This window comes from Leptidea sinapis, chromosome 22, assembly GCF_905404315.1.
Source record: "Leptidea sinapis chromosome 22, ilLepSina1.1, whole genome shotgun sequence".
Lineage (NCBI taxonomy): Eukaryota > Metazoa > Arthropoda > Insecta > Lepidoptera > Pieridae > Leptidea > Leptidea sinapis.
In genome coordinates this window covers 11,181,787-11,207,012 of record NC_066286.1, presented here as the reverse complement: position 1 = coordinate 11,207,012, position 25,226 = coordinate 11,181,787, and the positions used below count along the sequence as shown (strand labels likewise).

General features: G+C 34.2%; 1 protein-coding gene across 1 annotated transcript in view; it reads right to left on the bottom strand.

Moving 5' to 3' along the window:
* The window catches only part of LOC126970836 (synaptotagmin-10-like), a 62,068-nt gene extending 44,960 nt beyond the window's left edge, over positions 1-17,108 (bottom strand). The window contains exons 1-2 of the mRNA XM_050816980.1: positions 17,030-17,108; positions 12,858-12,996 (exon numbers count right to left, since the gene is read on the bottom strand). Of these exons, the coding sequence (XP_050672937.1) occupies positions 12,858-12,996; positions 17,030-17,097 (207 nt within the window). The 5' untranslated portion in view covers positions 17,098-17,108. The remainder of the gene's footprint in view (positions 1-12,857; positions 12,997-17,029) is intronic.
* Positions 17,109-25,226: the final 8,118 nt, after the last annotated feature.

The following is a 25,226-nucleotide window of genomic DNA, read 5'->3' as shown; positions in this document are numbered from 1 at the left end:
GCGCCAACCGCGATGAAATCGGTCGAGCCGTTCAAAAGTTAAAAGAGGTTTACATACATCCGTACACACTCACACACACAGACACACCATAACCAGGACCTTAAAACGTCGAGATCTGATGAAAACTCGATTTTCGAAAAACGGGATAAAACCAATAATCGCCCGATTTTTGATAATTTTCTTTGCGGGAAGTTAAAAAAGCCAGATGAGCCGGCCGGCGCTAAGCCGGTTCTAATTAATTATGTATGTAAATATTTTTTGCAGGTCATACCGACCGACATACAGCGCAAAGAAGTTTATTGCACAATTTGGTTGAACGTTGATATTTTGATAGTTAATGCAATGACAGAATTCGCACAGACTACTAAGACACGCAATGAAGCGCAGTTTTGCATAGTACTCGTACCAAGCGATCAAGCCATTCACAAAGTACTGTAGCCTTGACAATTTAAGCATCTTCCACGCAATGAAATTGTTGGAGCTGTTAACAGGAATCTTTGTTGCTTTGTAATCTAATCTGTGTTATGTAACCGTCGTTAATTATTGTTTATGTTCATACCTTGCAGATAAGAGCGGAAATGTCGATCACAAATAATTTAAAAACCTAGTAGTCGGTTGAGTAGTTATATAGTGGCTAAAAGCCCAGGCATTGGTTACCCGCGTTATTTCCAAGGAATTTCTTGCCTCGAACAGCGGCATTGTGAAATCCGTTTCCCAATGCAAAAGTTTTGAACCGATACGAAAAACTAAGACCATAATATCACTTTAATAGACGGTAATGCATCTCTTAGAATTTTGGTGTTGCAGATTCATGGACAAAAATATTCACTTAACATCAAAAGCCGTTTGCCCTCTCACAGAATGCTTACTGCTACACTCTTGACAGAGTGTTAAGTTGAAGAATGTACACTCTTATCTCCGTGGTTGTGGACGACAAAAAAAGAAGAAAATCTTTTTGCGGCAGTAGCTGTACAAAATTCGTTGTTGAAATTTCAACTGTATTACAATTTTAATTTATGAGATACAGCGAACGGAAAGACGGGAATATTGATGACAATGTCGTGACTAGTCACAGTAAATAGCGACGGCTTTACTATCTTTAATTCAACGCTTCATAGATTTTTCAGTCTAGACTCAAGACCACCGCTATCATTACAATATCTTCACAAAGTTTCAATCTTATAATGCAATATGCTATAAATCTTTCAACGAAGGCACTTCCATTTAATATATATAACGATAAAGTAAATTGTTGTTGTAAGAATAATATTTACCCTTGATTTATTAGATGGTTGTTATGGAATTAAATAATAATAGTATAGGGTATAAATCTATCCATCTTCTTCCATGTAAATAAAAATCAATGTTACAATGTTAAGCGCAAAACTCGAGAACGGCTCGATCGATTTGGCTAATTTATCTTGGGAAGTTCCATAATGTCTACATACATACTTTTGATACATTTTTTAACAGAACACAAATAAAATTTGAAAAACAAAATTTTATGAACGATGCGGGATTCGAACCCACGACCTCGTTCCGTCAATTTCCTAATATGCAAATATTGGGGTTGAGCAGGTTATCAACTGTAAAGTAGATTCTGTAGATGAAGCCACCACCTGAGAGTTGAACTCGAACGGTTAGCTCAGTTGTTAGAGCACCGGCACGGAACGCCGGAGGTCGTGGGTTCGAATCCCGCATCGTTCATAAAATTTTGTTTTTCTAATTTTATTTGAGTATTAATCCTAGAAGTGAAGGTTATCACTTTAAAAAAACATAAAATATTTTTGTAGAAGTCGGTCCGAATCGAATGCGCCATCCCTCATATCTTTAGAAGATTTATTAGGAATTAACACGTTTTTGCCTAACAACTATGTGCCAAGATAATACGTCGTACATTCTATATTTTAAACATAATTTTTAATAAATCTAAGTCTAAGTCTAATGAGACTAAACATTTTAATGTCAACTTAAGAAAAATCTTGTTGAAATAATTTGCCAATATGCTGGATATTTTGTAATTTTTAATTTTCCCTCGTTGGCTGTATGAGTGTACCGATGCCATTCTTTGAAGGAAAAATGAAACCACGCACCAGACACTAGTATATTATATACAATACATTTCCCGCCCATTTAAGTGACCACATGTGATATTTGTTTGTTTAATTTTGGTTTTATTTAAAATTATCAAGTCGTAGAAAAAATACTGTTTGCGACACGTTGTTTAACTTGGTTAAAAACCCATTCAATTCAATTAATTGCGCAACCTGCTCCACTCTTGTTGAACCTCATTATACAGCTGTTGCATAAAATACTATTAGCAATAGTTGCCTAGAAGTCGATACTCTTTGATTAATAAAAAAAGAATAATACTTATATCTTAGCAATGATTGTTATCAATATTGTTGAATTCATAAATTTGCGTGGCGGCCATCTTGGATTTAAAAAAAATTGGCACGTAACTGAAAATCGTAACGATTTGCTATAATACCGACGTATTGAGAACTTTCTCCTTTTTTGAAGTCGGTTAAAACACGAGCTCAACTTTTTCCAAACATATCGTAATACAGTAATTTAAATGATATATTTATAGTGACTATTCAAAGCGCTTAGTTTAAGCCTAATTGAATTAAGATTATTTGACTTTGACTTTGAATACTTATAACATCATGTGGCGTCGTACATTATAGCCTCCTTTCCAATATCTACCAATAAACACAAAAATCTATCCCAGCGGACAGGAACTCGGGGTATAAAGTACTTGCTAGCTGGCAACATATTTTTTTAATGGCGTCTATTTTGTTTACAAAATATTTTGCTGTTTTGACGAATGTATTAGCTTAAATTAAAAGTTGTGAAATAGTATTTAGGTGTGAAATGTGATTTTCTTATCATATTTTTTATGATAAGACGCTTTATGACACCCTTTTACTGCACAGTTAGTAATTTTTTATTTACATTTCGCGCACTGATTGTCCTGGTAGTTGACAGAGTGACACTGACGCGGCGGGAAACGTATGTGGTCATAAAATACCACATTGAAACTGCTTCATTTCGCTTGGGCCTACTCACGTTCTAAGCGTTATTATTCTAAGTTTTAAACTATCTTTTGTTATTACACTATTACGAAAACCATCGAACTTATACTTTTCTGTTCTTTTATTACTATACCAATTAACCACTTCCCATTATTAGAAAAAGATAGTTTTAATTTATAAAATTTCAAGTAAAGAATACTTATGAATACAGAAACTTTACAAGTAAAACAATTATTAAAAGTACGGTAGTCCTCGTGCAATATTTTATATTAAAAGTCGTCTCGATATTGGGACCCTGAGGAAAGTTGAAGGTGAACTTAATGAGAGTTAAAGGAACTTCACTGAAATAGAAAATAAGGACGATACAACTCAGCACAACTTTAGCGTAGTGACGTAAGTTAATAATTTCTGAAAGAAGAAAGATATTGGTTATTCAAATATTTTTATTCAAAGTAGAATGTGACATCACTTATTGAAACTCAAAAACTACCACCCATTCCAAAACGAATGCCTCAGACCTGAGAAGAATGGGCGCAACAACCTCTTTTTTTTTCATCAAAACAAATATGCTTACAAAGTAATATTGCACAATTAAACTTATTATTTAATAGCCTTAGGCGGTATCATTAAGAAAGTCATTTATGTTATAGTAACTTTTACCACAAAAATGTCTTTTAACAATTCTTTTGAACAACGTAATACTTTTGTTTTGAACATTTTCTGGGATCTTGTTGTAAAAGCATATAGATCGCCCCACAAAAGACTTACTAACTTGACCTAGCCGAGTAGTAGGCATTATAAGTTTGTCTGTTCCTGGTGTTAACGTTATGTTTATGACAGTTTCTAACAAATTCACTTATTAACCTATGAACATACAATACATTACCAAGAATATATTGAGAAGCAACAGTCAAGATGTTAATTACTTCTTTCTGTTATTGAATTTCAACATTAGAATGTTCGAGCAATTATTATTGTATTTATATAAAAGAAGCTCTTTTGGCTCTTTATTTAATTTAAATTTCCCGCAGATTAACTTTAACTTTAAACGTATAATTGTTACATATATATCTATGTTCAATCTAAAACTCTATTCACTCTGGTTGTGTATAATTGAAAATTAGCAAGTATTTGTAAAAGAAATACTTATAATTTCAGATCCTTTCATAACAAATTAAATTTATCTTTACAGAGCAACAATTATTGTTTTTGTTTCAATAAACAACTTATTACAATTATATCAAAATATTATAATTCATGTATTTCAAAGATAGGTTCAATTTACTACATGAAGATATCTTTCTCTTTCTACGCTTGTAGCTTCTCCCTATCTCTTCCACTGTTTTTGGTTAATCTTATTACCGTACCGTACCCCGAATATAACCAATGAGAACTCTATTGCTAGAAATCAGCTGTTCGTCCCTTCGTCTCTCTGCCGGCTGACTATATACTAGCGTATATAATAAATGCTTGCGAGAGAACAGAACATCTCAAATGTAGATAATAATAATAATATTGAGACACTTTTACAAAAATTATCTTGCCCCAAACTAGGCATAGCCTATTTATACTATGGGTACAAGACAACGTTATATTTAATACAATATACTTACTTAAACATACATAAATACATATAAACATAAAGATACAGCAAGATGTAATAGTAAAGTGAATCTCTTGTGACTGTAACAGATTTTGATTTACAAATCATAATCAGTCAGCCACGCCTGACATTAGCTGTTAGGTCTACCGTTATTGTTGCGAAAATAACCATCGTAAAAGCAAAATTAACTCGAAAAACAATACCAACTAAGATAATTTGTACGTCTAAATAGAGTCTCTTGCTGTTAGAGAACCGATACAAAACAGGCCAGGAATATTAGTTTGGTGTGCGTGACAAGCTAAGTCTTACACTCGCGATTTGTATGGCACTTTGTGTTAGTGTGCGTGAATTACTCAAATTAGAAGTTAGTTCTAAAATCTATTTTTAGTCTGTCATAGTCTATCTAGAAGTATTAATGATATAAGAATACCAAATTTAAATTTGTACCAAAATTTATCGATGCTTTATTACACACTGTTTTCTTCATTATGCCCAACCCCACATGTGGTACAAAACTAACCGTCCTCAACAGTATGTTTGTACATGATGAGAAAAAATATAAAAAAAAGCAATTGTGTGGTTTTATGAAACCACGATGCAAGTGAAACATCCTTTAAAAAATAACATATAAATATCAGCATAATAACCGAAAGAAAAAAAACGAATGCTTTACATATTCTTTATTAAATTTAAATATAATGTGATAAAAGACCTGTCAGGTGTGGGGCTCGAACCTACTCTCCCTCTCGGGAACCAGAGCTTAAATCTGGCACCTTATACCGCGCGCCCAACTGACATAAAAGCAGTAGCTGAAATTAATGATACAACCCCACCTCGACTACAATCGGCCGATTGTAATGCAACATGCGATAGATGGGCGAAAAAATATGAAGCGATGTAATAAAAATTTCACTTTGGAATTAATTCCAAATTCTATATTTAAATATACCAGAATTTTTAAAAGTAGTAGTAATAATATTAAAATATTTGGATAAGAGGTTGTATTTTAAATGTTTGATTTTTTTACGTTAAATTACTGGACCTAGGGCCTTTTACAATACGTTTTCAGTTTAAAATTTATTTTTTAAAATATTGATTATCTCACGTCTTCAATCACAACAAGAGAGTTAAACAAATACATCAAGATTTATACTACTTTAATACATATATTCTACTAGCTGATCCCCGCGACTTCGTCCGCGTAGATAAAGGGTTTTTAAAAATAATAAGCAGTTTTGAATTGAAGATTATCTCATGTCCTATTCCAGTTACGGTTCTCGTTTTCGCTCCCGTTCTCAACTCTCTATTTCGAAGAAGAATGCTATGGCAAACGAAACCTACTATTGGTATAGTTATAATTCATTGACGTGAATTTCAGTTTTTCGCAAATCCCGCGGTAATCATGGATTTTCCGAGATAAAATGTAGCTGTACCAAATTTCATCAAAATCGGTTCAGTAGCTCCGGCGTAAAAGCGTATCAAACAAACTTACGTTCACATTTATAATATTAGTTAATAATAATATTATTACTGATTCTGACGCTAAAAAAAACATTTTGTCTGTTACATCTAAGGCCGTTGGTAGTGATTGCATTAGTCGTAATATGATCCTTCCTATCATAGATATCCTAGTTCCTACAATCTCCCATATTCTTAATTTTTCTATAACGTCTGGCCAATTTACTGTAGCCTGGAAAGACGCTAATGTTATTCCAATACCTAAAATTTCTAAACCACATAATCTTTCTGACTATCGCCCCATATCTATACTACCTTTTCTTTCCAAGGTTCTTGAACGCTTAGTCCATCAACAATTGTCTATATTTATTAATAAGCACAGTGTTCTTAACCCTCTTCAATCTGGTTTTCGTCCAGGAGATAGTACAACTACTGCACTTATAAAAATTACCGATGATATCCGATCTGGCATGGATAAGCAACAGCTCACAATACTTACACTACTCGACTTCAGCAAGGCATTAGCCTTCTGCACTGTTGACTTTGATATTTTGCTGAGCATGTTGAGTTCCATTAACGTATCTCCAACAGTGATAGGGTGGTTTCGAAGCTATTTACGTGGGCGTGGGCAAAGGACTAAGATTGATGATAACACTTCAACCTGGTCTAACCTTTCCGCTGGAGTTCCACAAGGCGGTGTACTGTCTCCTCTTCTTTTTGCAATTTTTATTAACTCTATAACTAAAAATTTAACTTCCTGGTATCATATGTATGCAGACGATCTCCAGATACACTCACAATCTTCTCTCGAGGGTCTGCCTTTAGCTATTAAAAACACTAACAAAGACTTAACTACAATCGTGGAATGGAGTACTGCCCATGGACTAACAGTGAATCCGTCGAAAATTCAATGTATTATTGTTGGTAGCTCACAACTAACCCATAAAATTGAGTGGGGTAATCTACCTCCCATTTGTGTAGGTGGAACTCTTATTCCTTTTAGCTGCTCTTTTAAGAGCTTGGGCGTATTCATTGATCGGAATTTGTCTTGGCACCATCAATTAAAACAAGTTATTAGAAAGCTCTATGCTGCCTCTCACTCATTAAAAAAACTCCAAAATTTTCTTCCTATTCCCACGAAAACTTTACTCGCTCAATCCCTTCTCCTGTCCATTTTTGACTATGCTGACATTTCATATGTCGATTTACCCGAACTCCAGTTGGATAAGCTTGAACGATTGCAGAACATGTGTATTCGTTTTATATTTGGACTACGTAAGTAGGACCACGTGTCTGAATTTCGCAAAAAGCTCAAATGGCTCCCTATCCGCTTGCGTAGAAATTCCCATATACTTATACATCTCTATCGTGTCCTATTTGATCCTAAAACTCCTATATATCTCAAGGAAAAATTTTCAGCATTAAGTTCTCACCAACTATATCTTCGGTCTGTCCATAATCTCTTGCTTTGTACACCTGTTCATAAAACTTCCTTTTTTAACAATTCATTTGCTGTGCAAGCTGTTAACCTATGGAATTCTCTTCCCTCTGAAATCAGAAAGGCTCAAACTCTCCAATCTTTCAAAACAATGCTCCATAATTATTATTTATTACTGTGACAAATTCAATACTAGTTCTTTTCTTGGAATTATTTACTGTATGTTTAAATTATATGCATATCGATAACACCACCTTCTGTTATCTTTTCAACTATAACTGATTCGTTATAGGTTGCCTGGTAGAAATCGTTCTTAAGCGATAAGGCCGCCTATTGCTTTTTGTAGTCTCATGTTTCATTATTTTGTGGTATGCAATAAAGATATATTTCATTTCATTTCATTCATTAGTAGGGATTATATATACAATTCTTTAAAACTATGAGTATCAAAATACTGATAGGTTAGCAGTAACACACGAATCCTGAACATAGTCGGAGACATTATTTTGGTTGCGTTTCTGAGGGAACTTGATAAAAAAAATCTTTGGGATCAAAATCGCGGACAAAATCTAGTTCATTATTTATTTTAATATCTTATTCCTTCTAGTAAACAACGTTTGATTAATAAAAACGGCTCCTTCCAACATCATCACAAAAATCTCAGCACAAAATATGTGACGGACGAGTTTCAAAATTAATTTAATATTCCTAACTTGACACACTTCCTGATTTCTTACCATCTGGAGAGATTTATTGAATTCCCAATTTTCACTATAAGTATGAAAATATAAAATTTCTCAACCTAACGAAATAAATAAAATTGGTACGTCATGTTTTCTTTAATGTGGTGGTGACCTTCAAAAAGGTGAAACCTGTGGTTTTCAAAACAAAGAGAAAAATAGATAAGATTAGGTTATTTGTACCTATACTTCTATATAAATGTGTAGGCTCTGTCTATTGCTGTAAAATTTTGTGAAAATAAAAGTTTTACAAATAACTGAAAACCCTTCTATCAATTAGAGCAAACATGCTTTTCACATTCTACCAACAAAATTTGAAACACTGTGTATTGGTCATTTTTTCTTGATAAGATGATGATGATAAAGCCATTTAGTATATTTAGAAAAAAATAATCCATAATTTGTTCAAAGTAAATATTTTTTTTATATTATATTGTGGGTCTACTTTCAGCATTTTATGTTTTTTAAAGTGATAATTCTAGGATTCATACACAAATAAAATTTGAAAACAAAATTTTATAAACGATGCGCGACTGAAACGCACGACCTCTCGCGTTCCGTGCGAGTGCTCTTCCAATTGAGCTAACCGTTCGAGTGACGATCGTCATAAAATCTTGGTATGTGTTGTTCAACTCTTAGGTTGTGGCTCTATCTAAAGAATCTACTTTACAACTGCTCAACCCTAGTAAGAACACATGTGCTTTCTTCTATATTTGCAAAACCTGTAAAAGAATATAAAATATTGCTTTTAAAACATCTAATAGAATGGCCGTGGCACTTGCTTAAATAAAGATTTTACTTCACACTATATATAACAGAGTAAGATTAATGTATTAACTTCATGGTGTCGAAAAATCATTTTGCTTTAAGCATGTATAGTAAAAATGAACTCTATTTCTCTCAAACAAGCCATAAGAAGTATATCTCCAATTGAATCAACCTACAAACCCACTAAATAAACTTCTTAGAACTTTCAAAACTCAAGAAAATCAGTACAAGTATTTCAATTTATATTTCTTGCTCCAGTCTTCTTTTGTGTGTTTTATTAACATGTAAAGTCGCAACAACCGTGCTGTGAAAACTTGTAAACGTCGAAGTAGTTTATAACTTTTAATTTGACCTAATAAACAAAAGTGGAGGTACCAGTTTCTAGTAATTTAATGAATTTTAACGTCTTCCAAATATATAAACCAACTGGCTTAATAAATATAAAATGAATTTAATTTATTAATTAATTATTAAATAATTTTATTTATTAGCTTGTACTCAAAAGTTCGTATGCATGGAATTCCGCATTGGGTTGTATCATTCATGTGTCAAAAGTTGTAGACAAACTTTCAGACGTTTTTATTTTTTTATGGAAGAAGGAGGACAGTACGAGTCATCTGATGTTAAGTGATCACCGCTACTCACTCTCCAACAATACCAGAGGAATCATAGGAGAATGCAGGCCCTAAAGGTGGCTGCATGCAATTGCATTGTTTCTATTAAAAAGGCATAAAGGGCATTTATTTTCTCAAAGTCCTTGAGAATTCTTTTTGATGTCAGTTGATACACTACCACCGCTTCGGAAGCAAATGGCGCTTTGAGAGAGAAGAAACGGCGAATGAAACTCTCCCAGCATAATTTCTTATTGCTGTCTTAAATATTATGCAATAAACACAAGAGTTATTGCTATAAAATTATTATATTCTAGTCTCATCTAACAATATATAAATGTAATCAATTAAATGAGTACCAATCTTAAGAGCGATTTTCATATAACATTTCATTTAAATTTTTTACCTGAAGACGGATTGTTTCGCTGGTTTGATCTCTATATATACAGAAAATGGATGGAAGTGATAAGATCATTATTTATTTATTTCTTATTATAGCATTGTTTTCTTATTAGCCGCTTGTATATTTTCCACCCTCCAAGAGACGGTGTTAATGCGTAGTGTTTATTTATTTATTTGGGCAACTAACAAATTACACTCTTTACATGCTTAAACTTAAAATATATTAATAATATGGATAAGAGTTAATTCACTTATAAGCTACCATAGCATTCATGATTTTTACTACGTTTATAAGACAGTAATTTTAACAATTTAAAAACTAAAATCTATAAATATTGTAATATATAGTAGAAAAATAAAAATGAAATATAATGAAAACAAGGTTTCTAAGTCACGTGTGTAAATTAAGTATTTTCTTTTTATATTGAGCAAGAGGAATGAATAAATCAATATTCTGCGATTTGGCCAGTGAGTTATATGACCTAGAGAGCCTAGAAATTGTGGAGTCAGTATAAAATTTTATTAATTAAAAAATTGTAATTATTATAATATAACTCAATAAGAGATATGGTCTATTAAAGCTTTGTAGGGTTTACGTAACGATTATTTTGCACGCCTCATCAGCGTAGCATTGAAGTAGCGCGCTACTCTCGACATGTCAAAAAACAGTTTTCTCGAAAACTGAAATTGATATTTATATAGCACTTACAAGTTAAAATGAGTGCACTTATAATAAAAAAAAATAAAAAATAAAAAAGCCTTTTATTCCCATACTAAATTACATAATTAAGTTAAGCTAAATTTAAAAATTAAAACAAACTTATAATTATTGTTAGTAAACTTAACTTAAGACTAATATTATAAGAATTTAAAAAGAGAATAGTTTTATGTTAGTATTTTTTTTCTATTTCTTAATAATAAATGTTTAATTAGTAGTATGGGCCCCTCTTTGGGTGAAGGCCTCCTCCATTTTTTTCCACACTATTCGGTCTTTGCCCAATATTAGCCAGTCTTTTCCAGCGTATTCAATTACATCATCAGCCCACCTCTTACACGGTCTTCCAACTTTTCTAATACCCACCGGTGTCATCAGCGAACCTTAGATGACTTAAGAAACAGCCATTAACTATTATGCCTTTGTTTACCCAGTCAATTTGTCGAAATACATAATCCAGTACCAAAATGAAAATGAGTGCACTTATATAGAGTCAAATAATCTGTTAGGTACATAAAATAGATATGTTAAACATAATAGTTCAAGAACAATAATTATTATGTTCAACATAGTAAATAATAACATTAAAAATAATCTTTTCTGCGTCCGTGTATGGTATGTGGCAAAGAAATTAGTCGATAAAATAATCGTACCAGAATAATATTTTTTATATTATCTAAAGTAACACACTGCTATTGGCCAACTTCTCAAGGCAGATTGCACCCGAGCAAGCCGGATTTGTTAAGGGAAGATGCAGAAGGCCAGAGAATTCAATACAACCCTTTACATTTGCTTTGTGGACTTTCGCAAAGCATTTGACACGGTCATATGGACACACCTCTGGAAGATACTTGCGGAAATGGGTGTACCACCCCATTTAATAGTTCTGTTGAGGAGGTTGTATGAGGACGGTACTGCAGCGGTACGAGTGGATGGTTCCCTTTCAAGTGAATTCAAGACAGATGGCGGTGTACGACAAGGATGCATCTTATCGCCATTACTCTTTAACATCTACACAAAGTATATTATGCGCATTGTCTTGGAAGATTGGAACAAAGGAATATCTGTTGAAGGACGTGTGATAATTCTCGCACAGACTAGAGAAGACATGGAAAATTTTCTAACCCGTCTAGAAAGTACCAATCTCCAATTCGGACTTGCTATTAACCGAGATAAGACGAAGATGATGATAGTAGACCGGGCCGAACACATTGGAACGAACGTACACTATATAGCTAACTGTGAAGTGGTACAGAACTATAATTTCCTTGGTTCTACTATATCATGTGCTGGAGGATGTGGCGACGAGATCAGACGACGGTGCGCCATCACCAGGTCTGCAGTGGAACGACTAGGAAAGATTTGGAGGGACAGAAGGTTTACCAAGAAGACTAAATTCAGATTGATGAAATGCCTTGTGTTTCCAATCTTTCTCTATGGAGCCGAAACTTGGAGACTGCAGGATCGCCGTAAAATCCATGCATTAGAGATGTGGTGCTGTAGACGCCTCCTAAAGATCCCGTGGACGGCATTTCGCACCAATGTATCCATCCTCAAAGAGCTTCGTATTGAAGACAGACTATCGTCAATTGTGCAACTAAGAATACTGAAGTTCTTCGGTCACGTCTCTAGAAATGAAAACTCGATGGAGAGACTGGTAATTTAGGGCCAGGTGGAAGGCAAGAGAGTACGCGGTCGATCGCCAACCCGCTGGATAGATGCCATCACAAAGGCTACTGAGTCCACTATGGACCAGTGTACTCGCAACTCCTTTAACCGTCAGAAATGGAAGCACATCGCCAGGAGAGCTACCCTCAGAAACGATATCGACCCACCGAACACCCCACCGTGTACCTCGTCAACGCAACCACGAACACTCTGACAAGAGTATCCGACTAAGAAGAAGAACACACTGCGTACTTTCTCAATTAATATGAGCGTTTAACACACTGTTGTTTAATTATTATTATTCAAATACCATATTTTTATAACTGGCGTCGATTACAATCGCTACAATATTGTTGTAAGACAGGCGTGTTTATATATATATACAATAATAATATATATAAGATAGTATGCCTTACCTTCTTAGTATCTTTATGCTCCTGGACATATTCTTCTTTAAGTGGTTCTGTTTGTAGATCAGGCAGGGAGTGGCTGATGCGAATGGCCGCTTGGCGAGATTGAGAATCACAATTGCTGTCTTGCGAATCCCGACGAGTCCTGTTCAAAAGTATTTACAGCATTAGTTCTTATATTATCTTTACTAAATCTATCTATACATATATTATGAAGCTGAAGGGTTTTATCATGTGACCCTTATTTTTTGTTATTTGGTTGAGTTCTCGTGACAGGCTTAGACATGCTCTCATAAATGTCACTGCTTATGGCGGCGACGTGGGACGGGTCGTTACCCTCCCTAAATTATGGTCGAGGGTGGCGATGGCTGCCCCATGCGTCATGCTCGTGAACGGGCGCTACTTGTGGTGGCAGGATGATCCTGTTACCATAATCTCTGCGTCATTTTTTTATTTTATTTACGGTGTGTGTGGATTATTGCATCAACAGTACTTAGTAACTCCTGTTTTTACGTATTAGTTCAAATTTACTTTTTTTTACTTACTCATGTTAGGCATTGAGTGTTTGACGTTTGAGTATTTTTGTTGCATCACATTACATATATTGTAATTGAAATGATTTGAAAAAAGGTGAGGCTTTAAATGTTGATTAAAAAAAGGGTCGCAATGAGTTTCTTGCTACTTCTTCTCATTAAAGCTCAACGTTTTCCGATGTGATGGTAGATATAAAAAGGAAAGAAAACATGAGACATTCATTGTGTCATCATCACAAGTGTCATTTCCTTGACCTAAATGAATTAAGTGATTTTGATTTTATTTATTAAATTATATGTAATACATAGAAATAGTGACTGCTCGGCAACTAACCAGAGCAACGATTGAGTGCTGTAATGAAGGATAGCGGTGCCCCCTCCTGCCCGCACTGTCTGCGGTCGTAACGATTTATTCCATTGCGGATTAGTACTCCTATTTAGACACATGTACACGCAATTAGTTGCAGGCGTTTGGTGTTCTCATACCATAACACGATTTTGGTACTTGCTTAATGAAATTTACTATAAAATCAGTTAATTTTTACTTAAAATATGGTCACTCCCTGTGCTGGAGTTGTTTCTTATATCAAATCTATGACCCGTGCATATTTTTACCAACTAGAATTGAGGAACAAAACAAAAAAGTTGACCCACTATTTTAAGTCATCATTCAATAACTTTTTTTGTAAATGATAGATAATTTCATAAATAATAGTAACGCGTATATGGCAAAAGGTAAGTTCTCTCAAGTAGGTTTAAATATTCATTTTTGTGTAGTAAATCGGAAGAATAAGTGCTCCCGAACTACTTCAGCTGTGTGCGCTGGCGTAATGGAAAGTTCATCATTTTAGCCGGAAGACGTACACAGCTGGACACAGGCCTCCCCCAAAGATCGCCATAACGCTAAGTTCGTCGTGTGGGGGAGCTTCCAAAACTGTATTCCGGTACGTGGTCGCCATTCGAGGACCTTACTGCCCTGACGGCCATCTGTCCGTCAAGCTATGTCATCGGTCATTTCTAATTCGATCTTGCAGGAACACTCCAAGCATAGCCCTATCCATTGCCCTCTCAGCGACCATGAGCTTCTTCATAAGGCCCATAGTTAGCGACCAGATCTGCGCTCCGTATGGCAACACACACTGTTTGAAAACCTTTGTCTTCAGAAACTGTCGTACTATTTGGTACCAGAAAAAGTTTAAAATCCAAGTTGGATTCGACCAGTGACCTCTTTCCCAAAATTGGACCTTCCCAACTTAATTATTTGTCTAAGGTAGACGTACTTGTCAACAATTTTGAGAGTTCAGTTCCCAATTGTTACGGGAGTAGGTGTAACATGGACATTTGACATGATCTTCGTCATGACCATGTTCATTTAGAGGCCTACTCGTTGGGAAGCTATATTGACGCCACCGAGCTTAAGGCTTAAGTCCACCATGGTCTATTTATGTAATAAATACGAATGTTCGTTTCAGAGTCCTGGAAATGACCTTTTATTTTTGAAAATATAGATTATATTTATTTTAAATATATTCATAATACTGGGGTGTCGATAACTTGTTTCGAAATGCACTTTTTTTCTAATTTAATGTAAACAACTCGTTGTGTTTTAAAAGTGATAACCCTCCTAGGATTAATACACAAATAAAATTTGAAAAAGAAAATTTTATGAACGATGCGGGACTCGGATGCAGGGGTTGAAGCCACAACCTGATAGTTGAACAAAGCATACAAGATTTTGTGACGATACGTCACTCGAACGGTCAGCTCAGTTGGTTAGAGCACCGGCACGGAACGCCGGCGGTCGAGGGTTCGAGCCCCGCATCGTTCATAAATTTTGTTTTTCAAATTTTATTTGTGAATTTAATGTAGTTAAGTTATTTCGCTTCACTCAGCATTTCACAAGAATGGCTATAAGCTATTAAGAACGCTTTAGGAATTTAATTTCGTAACATGATTGCTCAAGAATCTCCAATTAAAAATTTTTCTTAGCTAAGAATTTTATCGGCGTAATGATTTCATTATGAAGATTGATATTGAATGCAAGAATTTTATAAATTTATATTTTTAAAGACAATCTTTATGTAGATATAAATGAACATAAAAACTGATTAAGTGTGAGGCGAAGTACAAAATCACTGCTTTATTCCTGGGAATACCATAAGTTACATACATTCAATATAACCTAGTTATCCAACACGGAAATACTGCCAGTATTGTTGGTATACTTCTTCCTAGTAATAGTTTTAACCATCATATTAATATGTATTGGAAATAATAAGCATTGTTATGTGGTAAATATATTTCAGTTTTATTGAAATAAAATAATTTAAGTTAATAAATAACTTAACAATGGTTCACTTTTACATTCATGTAGTGGTTTAAATTTTTGTAAAAAGTCATCCCTGTCATATTACCTCCTAACAGGAACGGCAAATTACAAATAACAAATACCAATAGGTACACATAGATGAAGCTTATATTAAAAGTATAAAAAGAAAAGAATGACATCGTAAATCGAACTCATTAAGTAACGCGAAAACTCAATAACCATTAAATCTGGGCCGTAAAGAGTTTCCGCAAGAAGTCCTTTCCGTTAATCATAAGAAGCCTACAGTATTACTTTGAGCAAAACTCTTACTGCAACGCAATTTTCTAAACGCCATTATCTCGAACAATGTTATTAGTCGCTTGGAAGCTGTTTCACCTTTACTTTTACAACTTTATGATAATAGGTAAACTTAATAATAACTATTAATACTTGCTTAATATTTACTGATAGAGGGCGTCCATATTATATTACGTCAGACGATAGGCGATTTTTAACTCGCCCTCGGCTCTCCTCTCATCCTCTTGGTGTGATATTTGCTTAACATTTCCCCCATCCGTAATCTAACATAACTTATTTCCAAATGCACATCTTTAATGTTAATTAGTTTATTTGCGCTCAAGCTTCATTGCATAAGATTGTAAAAAAATACTTAATTATTTCAAACACATAGTAAAGCACCCTCTTTTCACCAGAAATTTTTTTAAAGTTATATTTGCCATAATATTTGTGGCGAATTCAAAAAAGATATTGTCAAAACTCACTTTATTACATCACAAGTATTATAGCATTAAACTGAACCAATTAAATTCTTTTGATTTGCTTTTTTATATCGTTTCTATGAAATGCAATTTCTTTATTCATTTAGGTACAATTTGCACACTTATGAAATTTTGGTCAATTTTGATGCCATCGGTTCAAGAGACTAAAAGGAGGACTTTTCTGAGAAGAACCGGCAAGAAACTCAGGAAATTTTATCCTTCTTTTAAAGTTTCCACAGTATCCAGACATTTTTATCGTCTAAATATTCCTGAATAAAGTCCAGAAATATTTAGATTTCTTTATTAAAACTTCCTAAATATGAAGCTTAAATTTGTGTAACGGAAGGTCAGATATATGAAAGTCTATATTCGCTATTACCCGAAAAAAAGGATACATGATTTTAAACCAAAAATCATTCGTAGCTCTATTTGGTAAATCATTGAGCCACGTCATAGTCTTATCAATTATTATTTAAAATTAGCAACAGATACCACTGTAGAATATACAAACGTTGAGTAAAGCTTGGCCTTCCATAAACAAATCGAGTTCATAATTACCTGCCCATAAACCATCTCCAGGTGGCAGCACATTGATAGCCCACTGCTGCCAGCAACACCGCCGCCATAGCAGCAAGCATCAATGCAGCAGCGTAGTCAAGTGAACTGCCCAGGACCTGCAACTGCCCGTCCACACTCTCTGGCTTCCACCCTTCTGTAACAAACATCAGTCGATTAGGATTGTCCGAGCAGACTTTTTTTTATGACAATATGGGACGAGGCGAGCAGGATGTTCAGCTGATGGTAATTGATACGTCCTGCCCATTACGACCTGTATAGCCGAGTGGTTAGCAATCCTACCTACTAAGCTAGAGGTCCCGTGTTCGAATCCCGGTAGGTGCAAGCATTTATATGATGAATATGGATGTTTATATGTATTTATGTATGTTTAAGTAAGTATATTGTATTAAATATATCGTTGTCTTGCAACCCATAACACAGGCAATGCCTAATTTGGGGCAAGATAATCTGTGTAAAAGTGTGTCAATATTTACATATTTACATTATTATTATTACAATGCAGTGCCGCTCAAGATTCTTGCAAAACCCAAATATTCTGAGCGGCACTACAACTGCACTCGTCACCTTGAGACATAAGATGTTAAGTCTCATTTGCCCAGTAATTTCAGTAGTTACGGCACCCTTGGCACAGACCAAAACACAATAATGCTTATACATTACTGCTTCATGGCAGAAAAAAGCGGCATTGTGGTACCCATAATCTAGCCAGCATCCTGTGAAAAGCTGGTGAAATCTTGTATTTGGGCAAAGCCTATCTTGAGTATGGGCACGACAACATCACTTCAACAGCAATCAACAACAGCGGAGTAATATTTTGTACAATAGATTCAAGCTGTTTCTCATTTTTCGTGAGACTAAGGAACAACATTTGATTTTTTTATAATAGACAAGCCAGACCCGGCAATGCTTATATGAATGGTATAATAAGTATTGACTTGATTTTAAATACCTGAAGATTTATTTACATAACTATAAGAGCGCTTTCGCATTACGTCCGAACAGAGTCCGATCTGTATCCGTGAAAATTCAGGTCTTGAAATCCGGGTATTGCTTACGCTAGTCCGATCTCTGATCCGATTCCAAGCTATTCAGGGGCCACTTTTTGGCATACGGCATTTTATGCGGAGAATTCAGGTCGTTGAGCATAAGTCCTTTCAATCGGCGTCAACTTCCGGCAATGCTATTGTACATACGTAGGCGTAGAAGAAGTAAAGAATTCTTGGTGCACCCTATCTTGGTGGACCGACATTTAAAAGGAGCTTTTTACAATCACCACGCAGTATTACTAGTCTAGTGCGTAAACTACTATAGAATTAGTTCTACGACCACTATGGACCGTGTTTCCACGGTTACGGATCTGTCTCTGATCGGACGAAGTGCGAAAGCGCTCTAAAGATATAGTTCAAAGGGCTACTGGAAACCCAAGCGCTGGCAGCTATTTCGGTCAACGGATAAGCCTTGCTATCCAACGTGGAAATGCTGCCAGTATTCTTGGTACAATTCCCCGTAATGATAGTTTTATTTTAATGTATTGTAAATTTAGTTATATGATTTGTTTATTCTATATAAATATAGTCTAACTAATAAAGATTGATTTATCTCTAAAAAATTACTGTAAAATGAAATAGAAAACCGTTACAAAACTTTAAAAGAAACTAACTCTAAGCTGCTAATAAATTACGAATTACACAATGACTTATATTCAAACAGTAATCGGGCAGAGTAACGCCCTAACTCGTCAACGGTTACAGCGGACGCTAGGAAGACATCACCTTTTATAGACATCTTCACTCTGTCCACCTGTCACTGTCAACAATATATTATACTTTTACTATGCATGTAACCTTTGAGCAAGCGCAAGAAATGTGTTAAAAAGCTTCATCGGCACACGCGTTCAGTATGGCAGCGTATTAAATATGATTATGGACATTAGTTCTTTATTGATGTATATTTAGATTAAATACTCCACGTAAAATGAGCTCACATTAAAAATTAAAAGAAATTACGCAAAAGACAATGAAGAAACTAATTATTTGTTTTCACGTCACTGACATCAAATACAAGGCTCCTCTTTGTAATGTGTTTTAAATAATAAGAGGAAAATCGTTGTTTTTTATGTTTTCAAATTTGATATTTGGGGATTGTTACCAACCGCAGGCAACTCAGTACCTTTTCATTATATTTCACTATGCTTCAAAGAAATAAAATTTAGTACAATTATTTTAATATTCATATTATCTATATGAGATTTTCGGTAAATATTATAAATAATAAGAGAGAAGATAAAAATAATACGTATTGTATAGGACGTATTCGTGATTTGCAAAATGTAGAAGTGTATTATTTGTTACAACTTTGAATTGTTTTTTTAAGGAAAAGGAGAACAAACGAGCGTACGGATCACCTGGTGTTAAGTGATCACCGCCACCCACATACTCTTGCAGCACCACAGAAATAACAAGAGCGTTGCCGGCCTTTAAGGAAGGTGTACGCGCTTTTCTTGAAGGTACCCATGTCGTATCATCCCGGAAACACCGCACAAGGAAGCTCATTACACAGCTAGAAAGAGAAAACTTCTTTGAGAGCGATGCGGGATTTTTTTTAAGAATTGAATTTGCTCATTTTGCAAAATACATCAATCATTTGACAATATACCCAAAATCTTCACAAAATTAAGCAATCATTCCTCATTTAATTATCTGATCTAACATATCTTTGACGTTTGAAATGAATTTTCAATCCATTTGTGGTAAGCCGGAGCTACATTTGAAGGCTTTTATTTGCATTTGCTGTGTTGTTTACATATTCGCGGCGTCCACATACAATGAATTCTGATTTCATTTTCTATTTACATAACGCTGTGATATTTACATTATTGTCATTTCCGGTTCGCTACGTTTCCTGATTTTAAATTCTATTTCATTCGGTAAGCGATGTGTGAATATAACTTTCCATATAAAAATTGTTGGAGCTAGAATGTATTTTGAAGATGCGATTTTATATATGTCAATTTTGCCTAAAAAGTACTTTAATATTTAAACGAAGAAGGCTCAAGAAGAATGTAAGAAGAATAAACTCGGTAACGCGCGTATGGCGCAAGACCGGCTAAGACATAAGACCAAAAAAGAGTGATGTTCAGTAAAAGAAGACGAAGTGGCAGTTATTAATAAAAGAAGACAAACTTGTAAAGCTAGTGAGGATGTAATTGATGGTAATTTACGAGTCTACAGTCCCACGATCAGGTCAGGGATGTATTAAGGAAGGGCTAGGGCAAGATTATCAGAAACAAGAGAAAAGCAAGGTTGGTGTTAGAGGAAGAAAACAGACAAGTATGTCAGAACTATCGTAAATTCATTCTCAGAAGTTTTACCGATCCAATACGACTGAGCGACTTTCAAGCATACTCACAACTGAAAGGCAGACAAGGCATTTCTTGACCCCTGGTGCTTCCATATCATGCCATGTCCATGGGCAGTTACCTTACCCCTTTTCCCCCTCTTATATAAATAAAATCAGACGTCCCTAATGTCTCCCTTACAGTTTAAGGGATAAGCGTTATATATATTGAGTAATTGAAGAAGTTATTGTCATTGCATATTTTGCAGAATCATCAAAGTTATAGAATAATATTCGCTGTAGTCTAACGAACCAAGACGTCACACCTTCCCTACGGCTTATCATGAAACAATGCTCAAGAAATATCTGACACTTTCGCATAAATTAAAATCAATAAGGCTTACATTGAACCGTACGACAAACAACTATTAACCCTACTGTTTACACTATAGCGTTCAATTTAACTTTAGCAATATACGCAATAACATAATCCCTCGAAGTCGTGAATCCCTAATATTACTAGAGGGATAAAATGATAGTTCAGACTATATAATAATTTTACGGTTAAACTTTTTATGATCCTTGAATCGATGATATATTAAGATGGTCTATATTTATTGCACTAAGTGAATACAAAGGAAATTAGGGGTGAAATCTTATAATATATTGAGGTAGTGCTCCACTCTCGACATGTCAAAAAAAGTAGTTTTCTCGAAACTGAAATTATTTATTTCGTACTTATAAGATATATGATTACACTTATACATGTGTACGTGTTTATGGATAGGTGTATGTGGCAGGAAAATTGGTCGAAAAAATTATCGTATCGGAAAATATTTTATTATCTAAAGTAACATTGCGAACTTTTTCTATTATATCTATTAATATGACGTTGCGATACGTTCAATTCACTACCGTTTAATTATCTCTACATATAATAAAACATAGTCCTTCGCCAAGTCTGTCTGTCTGTAAGTTCGTGATAAACTCAAAAACTACTGCACCGATTTTTATACTGTTTTCACCAATGTATAGCGTGATTCTCGAGGCAGGTTTTAATATATGATTTGTATTGTTTTTTAATCGTTTTTGTTTACATTAACGATATTTCTTGGAGGTGTCTATAGAAAGTCCGCGAGGACATATGTCTGTCTCTTAAGGATAATATACTTTATTCATTTTAATACTTAAAAAATTTACAATTATAATGGGGTAATGTAAAAGCTGTTTACAATAGGACGTTATCAATCCCTTAATTAATTTTGACTACATATTATAGATATTATTCAGATATACGCCTTTCTTTCTTACTTACTTATTTTGATCACACATTTCCGAGGGCTTTAGTCTACATTACGAATACTTACATAATTTTTTTCTATCGACAGAACAGTGTGTGACTGGTCAGCTAAATTTATGAACGATGCGGGACACGAACCATCGACCTCTAGGGTTCTGTCCGAGCGCTCTTCAATTGAGGCAACCGTTCGAGTGACGTATGGTTCATAAATCTTGGTATGTCTTGTTCAACTCTCAGTTTGTGGCTCAATCTACAGGTCACTTTACAGTTTAACCCCAATATTTGCATACTAGGGCATATTGAGATGTCGCTCTTTCAAATCTAAACAATTTGTTATTTTTAAAGTGAAACCCTGACTTCTGGCATCAATTAACTTAAATTTGTAACCTAAATTTATGGAACGATGCTTGAACCCGCGATGACGACCGCGGTTCCGTCCCAGCGCTTTTCCACTGAGCCAATCGTTCTAGTGACGTATGGTTCGTAAATCTTGGTATGTCTTGTTCAAATCTCAGGATGTCGTTCATAAATTTTGGTTACAAATTTAATTTAATTACTCCCAGAGGGAAGGTTGTCACTTTAAAAATAACAAATTGTTTAAATACTGAATAATATTTAGATGAGATAACTACGCCTACAGAAGCCGAGAATGTAATGAGTTGATGTCAAAAGTTATAATGAACTTCTGGTAACACAAATAGGGAAAGTAAGATGTTCTAGATCGCTGTATATTCTAGATTCTGTGGCCGGAATTCATTTACAAACTTTGAAGAAATTAGTAGTAAGCCCGATAGCAGAGTAAAAAAAAGTGAAATATTAGACGTGTATGTTTATAATTAATCAGTTAATAAAAATGTTTGAAAATAATAAAAAAAAATAGTATTTGGACTTGTCCGTAAGTGGTCTTTTAATGTTTTTATTTTTTTAAATTCAGAAACAGAAATTTTACTAATGTCCAATAAACTTTACTAGTTTTTTTTTACATTTAGGCCTTGCAATCTAGCTTTATTTTTTGATTAAAATAATTTTAAACACATGCGTTTTCACAAAAAACAATTGTAAATCACTGTTACTAATATTTTAAACTCTAATTTATTATGATTATTTTAGTATATATTTAAATTAATAAAATTTAGTATTTAAAATAAATAAACATACTTTTGTTAGTTGTTAGTTAGTTAGTTGCTCTTTGACAATACATTCACAGATTTTTATTTTTATTTCCTAAGGTTTATCTTTCAAGTGTCAATCCTAAATGTCAAATTGACAGTAGGTCTCTCTCACAGCCGTAGATAGAAGATGAACATTCTTTTACCTACGGTTTTTGTGATACAAACATTTTGGCGTTGACAGTTGAAAGCAAATAACGTAAGTAGTACATATTTTTGCTTTGTAGTGTTGCTGTTATAAAACAAAACTTTGATATTAAATTAAAAAAAACACGCAAGTACACACCTGCAGGTTTGTTAAATTCCGAGTTAAAATAATTGAAGTAGCTTTTTTATACTACTTAATTTCATGTTGAAACATTTATAACCTATGAACGTGGCATCGAGATTGGTTTGTTTAGTGACCACAAAAAAAAGAATCACACTTCATACAAAAACGGGACATGTATTTTAAATTAAAAATGACTGTGACAGCTGTAAAAATGTCGACAAAAATTCAGGTTGACTGTTAAGCTATATTATGAGCAATACACGCACACTAACACAAAGGGACAAACAAATCGCGAGTGTAAGACGTAGCTTGTCACGCACACTAAAGTAATAAACCCGGCCTGTTTTCATCGGTTGTCAAGCGACAAGAGGCTCTCTCTAGACGTATAAATTATCTAAACACGATAGTTAATACCAAAATTGCTAAAACTTTTGCCCGTCTGTTTGAACCTATTTATCTTCGAAACAATTTTTTATTACACATTCAAACCAATTAAAAACAATATCGTAAGCAAATCTTCTTATTATTATCTTCAAACCCGGTTACATTATCTCTAGACCTGACGTCGATGACGTCACATTGTCGCTTTATTACGGTGTCCAAAACTGGCATGACTAGGATGTTACTCTTATATATAAAAATTAATTGCTGTTCGTTAGTCTCGCTAAAACTCGAGAACGTCTGGACCGATTTCGCTAATTTTGGTCTTGAATTATATGTGGAAGTCCAGAGAAGGTTTATAAGGTTGAATAAATATGGAAATACTCGGAATTAAATAAAAAAAAAATGATTTTCCTTTGATGTATCCCCTGTCGTTCAAAAATCAAATAAAAAAAATAGTTTTAAACGAATAACCAATCAGAATTTTTATATCTTTCTAACTTTTTCAGGAGGTAAAAATAAACTTCCTTAAAACACGGGTAATAACACATAAAAAAAGGATTCCTTTTGTTTGTTTTAAGTTTATTTTATACAAAAATTTAGATCTTTTATTTATCGATTGAGGCAGTACGAAGTCTGCCGGGTCAGCTAGTTATTAATAAATGAACTACGCTTTACTTTTTCAGTATTATACAGGTGGTTTTTTAAAAACGGCGGTGATGGCCAAGTCGGAAACTATGAGACTTAGAGAAAAGTCGTGAAAGGAGTCATGCCCTCGATTTATAATAAACCAACAACTGCATATTTAGTTTTTCAAAATTTCTTGAACATTGGCAGAAATCGACCGGAATGATTTTTCAAAAATATTGAATAGGAGGTAAGTTTTCTTCCTTGTAAAAATAATGAAGCAAAACATTTTGTATTTCCTCTCATTTTTATTTCCAGTCAAGGTGTTGTGTTGTGATGCTCATTATTATAATGATGAATAATCACTGAAAGAATCTAGATTAAGTAAAAAAAAATATTTTCTTGCAGTACTAGTTTATGAATTTGGCGAAAAAGCTTAGTTCTGCAGCATACGCAGTTAAAAATATTCGGCAACTTACGGATGAAAATACCGCGAGGTTGGTCTACTTCAGCTATTTTCATAGTCTGATGACATACGGTATTTTACTTTGGGGACATGCTGCCGATGTTAACACCATTTTCGCACTGCAGAAGCGAGCTATTCGTGCCATCTATAAATTAGGACCAAGAGTGTCACTAAGGGAAAAATTTAAGGAAATAAAATATTTGACTTTGACATCGCAATACATATATGAAAACCTTTTTTATGTAAAAAAAATATAAATTCGTTTAAAAAAATTAGTGACACTCATAATGTCAATACTAGAAATAGGGATAGGCTGCTGTTCACGTAAGTCGACTTCAAAAAGTCACAAATTCATTCAGAGGTCTATGTATACGTTTTTATAATAAGGTCCCTATTGACATTCAGAACTTACCTTTAAATGAATATAAATCAGTGCTAAAGAAAAAGTTGTATACAAAAGGGTACTATAAAATATCTGAATATCTGGATCTAAAGAACCCTTGGGACTGAGCTGCTGGGCTGTTACATGTCTGTCTTAGTTTGATAAATGTCATTATAGTTATATAATTTAAATATTAATATTGTTTCTGTTTTTGGAGTTTAGTCTTTAAGAATCGATTTTCATA